General features: G+C 61.1%; 1 protein-coding gene across 2 annotated transcripts; it reads left to right on the plus strand.

Moving 5' to 3' along the window:
• Positions 1-686: 686 nt before the first annotated feature.
• Positions 687-5,770, plus strand: PTMA (prothymosin alpha). Of its 2 annotated transcripts, none has more exons than XM_004262598.3 (5): positions 687-925; positions 3,753-3,824; positions 4,072-4,168; positions 4,675-4,748; positions 5,026-5,770. In XM_004262598.3, the coding sequence occupies exons 1-5, from the start codon at positions 881-883 to the stop codon at positions 5,071-5,073; spliced, it is 336 nt and encodes a 111-aa protein (XP_004262646.1). In that variant the 5' UTR covers positions 687-880; the 3' UTR covers positions 5,074-5,770. The 2 variants fall into 2 exon arrangements, with proteins under 2 accessions (XP_004262646.1, XP_012388763.1); XM_012533309.3 differs by having other exon boundaries at positions 689-925; positions 4,075-4,168.
• Positions 5,771-6,322: the final 552 nt, after the last annotated feature.

Consider the following 6,322-nt stretch of genomic DNA (forward strand, 5'->3'; position numbering starts at 1 on the left):
GACGCCGGGGCTGGGAGTGGACGACGGGGTCACCTCCCCAGACTCCGGGCGCCGGGAGCTGGGCAGAGGAGGTGGACTTGGTAGAAGACGGGGCGCCCCAAGTACGCGGGTCTTAGCCTCACGCCCTCATTGCTCGTCGTGGGGCTTCCGCCGACTTGCGCTGCGACAGCTCGTGGTGGGATGTGCCAAGGCGCGGGGGGTGGGCATACGGGCAATGTGCAGGGCACCGCCCGGGGCGAGCACAGCCCAGCACCCGGCCTTCCCCTCCCCCTCGCTGGCAGCCGTCGTGTGGGCCGGCAGCCTCCTCCTCTTTCCTCCCCCACTTCTTCCGAGCAAGCGCGGGGAGGGGTGAGGACCGGGGGCTGGGCGCGCAGCTTTGCCGCGCTTTGGCTTTCTGCGTCAGCAGCCCCAAGCAAAACAGCGGCGGGAGCGCGTGCCCCGAGCGCGAGCGCGCGCCCCTCCCCCACGGCGTTGGTGCCGACGAGACCCAGCAAACTCGGGCCTTGAATGACAGTACGGTCGGCGACTGCGCAGCGCGGGACGCACGAGGGCACTGCCGCTTTAAGCACGCTTGCCCATTGTTCGGAATCGAGCCAATGAGTGAGCGCCCGCTCCCTGCTGCAAGCCAATAGCATTCGGGCAAGGGAGGCCGAGCGCCGCCCACTAATCTATATTAAAGGTTCTGGCGCCGCGTGAGTTCTCCACTGGCTGCTCTGAAAGGCCATCTTTGCATTGTTCCTGTGTCCGGCTCCGCGCTCGCCGCAGCCACCTCCGCCGCGCGCCTCCTCCGCCGCCGCGGACTCCGGCAGCTTTATCGCCAGAGTCGTCGAATTCCCGCTTTCTTTTCAATCCGTGCATCGGATCACCGGCGTGCCCCATCATGTCAGACGCGGCCGTGGACACCAGCTCCGAAATCACCACCAAGGTGAGGTTAGACGCCGCCCGCCCCTTTGGGGTTCGCGCGCCGCCACCACCGGAGCGGTGTTTGGCGCGCGGCACCTGGGTACCCCGAGCCCGCTGTTGCTCCCTTCTGCGGGGAGCCCGCCCGCCCCCAGCCTAGGCCCCCAGGCAGCCCACTCTTTGTGCTTGCGGGGGAGGGGGCGGGAAGCACCGCGGGCAAACGTGATGCCCGTCGGGGAGTGGGCCGGGGCCCCTCAGGGACCCGGAGGGGCTGGCGCGGAGGCTGAGAGGCTCGAGGGGAGGCTGCTCCACGGCTCTCGAAACTTGTTTGGGACTCGTCTGAGTGGCGGCGGGAGGATAGGGGCCGGGCTGGGGGTCGTCGGCCCGCGGGGCGCACGGAAATAACTTTGAAACTCCGGCGCGTTTGGAATCGGAAGTGCTGGGGGGGGCGCGTGTGCGGGCGCAGACCGGCTGCGGGAAGTGGCGGCTCCGCGGCGAGCGCCCGCCGGCGGCGCTGCTCTTTGTTCGGCGCCGGACCGCCGCGTTTCGCGCCTTGTAGTGGGTCCGAGGAGGCTTATCTGGACTAAGCTCTGATAAGGCGGAGTGGGGCGGCGGGCCGGCGGGCCGCGACGTCGGTTGTCTCCGCGGAGGTGTGAAGGTCTTCTCCGCCCTGGGTGCCCTCGGGGAGGTGGGGGTGGGCGTCCGGGGTTGGGGGTAGTGTGCCGGGAGTAGCCGCCCAGCTTCAATAATTCTCCAGCAATACCGGGCTTGACTGAGGAGGAGGCGAGCCCACGCGCCGGAGGGGAGGAAACGGAAAGTGAAGGAGCGGCGCGCCGGGGCGATGATGGGCGCCCCCCGCGGCTGCCCGGGGGCACCGTATTTGCGGCTGCTCCGGAGGCTACGCGGGCGAACAAAAGCTGCGGCCGCGACTGGCTTGTTGCGGAGTCGAACTGGGCACCAGAGGCTGTTGGGGCCCGGTGCTGCGGGTTCACTGCCCTCGGTTTTGAGGCCCTGCGCGTTTGGCGCAGCTCCGCTCCTGCGCGCCGCATCGGTCCCGCTGCCTGCCCCGGGGAGTGTCTCCGCCCTCGGCGGGACCACGGTACTTTCAGGAGGGATCGCTTTTTTATCCTTCGGCCCTTGTCCGCGCCACTGTCGTGCCCCTGCAGGGACGGGCGCGAGTCACCTTGGCGTCTCCTTAACCCCTGTACCCCTGGCGTCACATCTGGTTCTTTCCCAGGAGCGACTCCCCCGAAGGAACGGAGATTGGGACCCGGATCTCCGCAGGGGCTCCCTCCGGCCCTCACTGGGCCCAGCCGGGGAACTAGTTCGGAGGGGAGGGTCAGCCCTACCCAACGCGGGCTTTCGTTTTCCTCTAAGGTGATTTCCCCTTAAGAGCAATACAGCCCTGTGGAGTGCGTCTCCGACGGCCTCGGGCTGTGGGACTGAAAAGGCCCCGCGGACTTCGGGGCAGCCTCCCGCGGGACTTTGCCCGCCAAATGCAGAGACTTAGATACCGCGCATCTAGGTCTGCGCGGGGAGGCGGCGGGGGCGTCCGGAGGCCGGGAAAGACAGGAGACCAACTGGTGCGCGCTCGGCGGTGCCAGTGCCGCCCGCGGGCGCCGGGTCTCCGGGGTCAGGGGCGCACTCGGCGGCTCCGGGCCACGTGCTCCGCGCGCGCGGTGCGTGCAGAGGCCCGCGCGCAAAGCCCGCCGGGCGGGGGTGCGCGCCTGCGCGCCGCGACCTCCCCGCCCCCACAGCTCCCCGGGGCTCCGGCCACCAGGGGGCGGGAGCGGGCGGCGCCGGGGTCCGCTGTGGACTGCACGGGGAGAAGCTGGAGGACGGGGCCGGCAGGTGCCCGGGGGCTGTTCGCAGGACGGCGGCTGAGCGCCTTCCGCTCGCGCGCCGTTCGACGTCTGTGATGGCGGCGGAGTCTGCCGCACTGAAAAAGTTAAGGGGTTTCGGAGTGTCCGTGGCGGCGCTGCCCTTTGGAACCCGGGCCGTGGCCGCCTTGCGAGGCGCGGTCCGACGGACACAGAGCTGACCCGCGGACGGGCGAGAGAGGCAGGGACGGAAATAGGGTGCTGCGGGCGGCGCGCCTCTGAGTGCCCAAAGGCCTCTCTCGGGCCCAGGAGGAGAGCGTCCCCTGAGACCGCGCCCATTTCCAGGCATCGGTCTGCCACCTCCTGGGACAGCTGTTGGGTATGCAGGGATTGGTGGGATTCCGGTACCTTCAGATTAAAAAAAAAAAACCCGTGCGCTTGCCAGGTCCTGCGCTGCCGAGGGCTTGGAGCTCGAGCTCGGCTGCGGGGCTTCTGGCTGGTGAGGCTGCTGCCCCGGTTATGCCGGTTAGCTCCCTCCCATCCCCTTCCCAGGCTAGTCCACCCACGGGAGTCCTCCCGCAGTGTCAGGGCCCTCCCCCCCATTGCCTTATTTATTTACGGCACATACCTGGTGTCTTCCAAGAAGGATTTGTGAGAGGCGGAGCTCCCTCTGGTTGGAAACAAGTACGTGATGAGTGTGAGTGAAGTGTTCCCAGGCTCGTCCGCCCGGCCAGACAGGTTTCGGGCTGTGGTGCCACATGGCTCCTTTCCTAAGGAGCATGAGTAAAGCCGCAGGGGGAACAGCCGTGGTGGGCCCCTTTTTTTAAAGTGTGTTTGTTTTTAAGGGTTGAGAAGTAGGACGAAATCCTGACCATAGACACTCGGTATCCTGTGCTCCGTCCACCTGTAACATTCAGTTTTTAGCTTTGGCCATCCAGATCAGCACCGCATCCTTCGTACTTGAAGACCTGGGCTCCTTTGGCAGCCCTGGGTTGCCCAAAAGACTGACTGGCTTCCTTTTCCGTTTTGAAGGACTTAAAAGAGAAGAAGGAAGTTGTGGAGGAGGCGGAGAATGGGAGAGAGGCACCTGCTAACGGAAATGCTGTGAGTGTCTACCTTGGACATGACCCCGTAGCAGCTCCTGGCTAAGATTCCTTACTTAGACTTTGGGCTTAATCCGGGGGCGGGGGGGCTGAGGCCTTGGACAGCTACGTGTCAGGAGCTCTTGGTGGAGCTTCAGGGGGCGTGTCTTAGGTGGTCTGGTCTGTAGAAGCATTGGGCAGGGTCTGGAAGAAGGGATGGGGCAGAGATGTTCTGTCCTCATCTGTAAGCTGGTCTGTTTTCTGTCGAGGAGAACGAGGAAAATGGGGAGCAGGAGGCCGACAATGAGGTAGATGAAGAAGAGGAGGAAGGTGGGGAGGAAGAGGAGGAGGAGGAGGAAGGTGATGGTGAGTAGCTTTGTCTCTTTTTGGGGGGGTACCTTTTTCTGTCCTCTAGCAAGTGGGGAGGGATTGGGGGCTCCCCGCAGGGGGGCAGATCGAATGGACCACCTACGACGGGGCTTGCACCCGCAGAGCTGGCCTCTTTTTCCTTGCTTTAGGTTAGTGTTGTGGAGCTGTGCCCCAAACACCACGGTCACACTCCCACTGGAGAGTACCGTCCACACACTGATCGGTTGGTCGGCTTCTCTGGCTTTTGCTTGCGCCTTCATTTCTCTGGAGACAAGATATCTGCGATGGGCAGTGTGGGTACCCTGACGGCCCAGTTTGTCAGGCAGCAGAGACGGATCAGGGGCACTCCATCCTGCCAAGACTGTTACTGGGAGCTTGCCCAAGGAGCTGTAGTTTTGCTGTCCCCTCCCCATTTCTGGCTGCCACTGCGTGGGAGAACACCAAGACCCTCCCTGGTTGGCTAAGGAAGGCAGAGTGCTTTACCTGGGCTTTATTCTCTCCAGGTGAGGAAGAGGATGGAGATGAAGATGAGGAGGCTGAGGCCGCTACAGGCAAACGGGCAGCTGAAGATGACGAGGTGGGTCTGGTCTGGCTTGACGCGGTGAGAGGGTTGGGATCTGAGGCACTAAAACTGGAGGGGCTGATGGGACTTGAGTAGTTGTAGTTGGTGTGGTGGGTGGTCCCGAGTGGTTCCCTTCTCATCTTGAGCAGGAACAGGAAGGAACATGGGCCCAGCCTCCCGGAGGCCTCTGGGGCTGCTTGTGCCTGTCTTGGCTCTGCCAGCAGGAGCTGAGGCAGTTGGTGGGTGGGCCCGGTGGGTTGAAAAGGGACCTTGACCATCTTTCCCTTCCCAGGATGACGATGTTGACACCAAGAAGCAGAAGACCGATGAGGATGACTAGACAGCAAAAAAGGAAAAGTTAAACTTAAAAGGCCACCGTGACCTATTCACCCTCCACTTCCCGTCTCAGAATCTAAACGTGGTCACCTTCGAGTAGAGAGTCCCGCCTGCCCGCCCGCCCACTGCGGGCAGTGCCACCGCAGATGACACGCGCTCTCCACCACCCAACCAAAACCACAACGCGAATTTGCAACAGGGGAGGGAAAAAGAACCAAAACTTCCAAGGCCCTGCTTTTTTTCTTAAAGTACTTTAAAAAGGAAAATTTGTTTGTATTTTTTATTTACATTTTATATTTTTGTACATATTGTTAGGGGGTCAGCCATTTTTAATGATCTCGGATGACCAAACCAGCCTTCGGAGCGTTCTCTGTCCTACTTCTGACTTTACTTGTGGTGTGACCATGTTCATTATAATCTCAAAGGAGAAAAAAAACCTTGTAAAAAAAGCAAAAACAACAACAAAAAAACAATCTTATTCCGAGCATTCCAGTAACTTTTTTTGTGTATGTACTTAGCTGTACTATAAGTAGTTGGTTTGTATGAGATGGTTAAAAAGGCCAAAGATAAAAGGTTTCTTTTTTTTCCTTTTTTTGTCTATGAAGTTGCTGTTTATTTTTTTTGGCCTGTTTGATGTATGTGTGAAACAATGTTGTCCAACAATAAACCGGAATTTTATTTTGCTGAGTTGTTCTAACAAAGCTGTCTCAAGCCTGGTTTTTCTGTTTTGGTTTCTTCTGGTTTCTGTTTTTCTTCTTTTGGTTTCGGGAGCAAGGAGAAGAGGGGAGGATCTTGAGCTCTGGCCCAGCTGTCCTTCCTGGGGACAGTGGATTTGAAGACACCAGTCGGGGGGGCGGGGAGATGTGCCCCTTGGGCAGCAGGGTCTGGTGGGTGGCCATGCTAGTCTAAGACTGAGCTGCAGTTGGCTGGTGGGATGTGGTGGGACCGCTGGGGCTTTGGGCTGGAAGGGGAGCCACTTACCAGGTTAGTCCCCTCCTACTGATTAGTACTGGGAGCCTCTTCTCAGGACCCTGTCATTGGGTGCTGCCACGTTAGCCCGGTTGCCTTGGCAGGAGGTGTATACATCTCCAGGCACTCTGGGGGAACGGGCTATGAGTGGGGCTGCTCTCTGTGGAACCAGGGGGTGGGGTGGGGTGTGTGTGAGCCCAGGGCCAAAGATCCCAGAGATGCCACCTCCCAGTGTGGGCAGCTGGTAGCTGGTCCTTCACCTCAAAGGCCTTACTGGATTTTCC

The sequence above is a fragment of the Orcinus orca genome, chromosome 7 (genome assembly GCF_937001465.1).
Source record: "Orcinus orca chromosome 7, mOrcOrc1.1, whole genome shotgun sequence".
In the NCBI taxonomy this organism is placed as follows: Eukaryota; Metazoa; Chordata; class Mammalia; order Artiodactyla; family Delphinidae; genus Orcinus; species Orcinus orca.

Excerpts from the sequence above, each read along its gene's own strand:
- PTMA (XM_004262598.3), top strand. The coding sequence starts at position 881 with ATGTCAGACGCGGCCGTGGACACCAGCTCCGAAATCACCACCAAG. Across the intron at positions 926-3,752 it reads GCTCCGAAATCACCACCAAG|GACTTAAAAGAGAAGAAGGA; the intron begins GTGAGGTTAGAC and ends TCCGTTTTGAAG. Across the intron at positions 4,749-5,025 it reads GGGCAGCTGAAGATGACGAG|GATGACGATGTTGACACCAA; the intron begins GTGGGTCTGGTC and ends TTCCCTTCCCAG.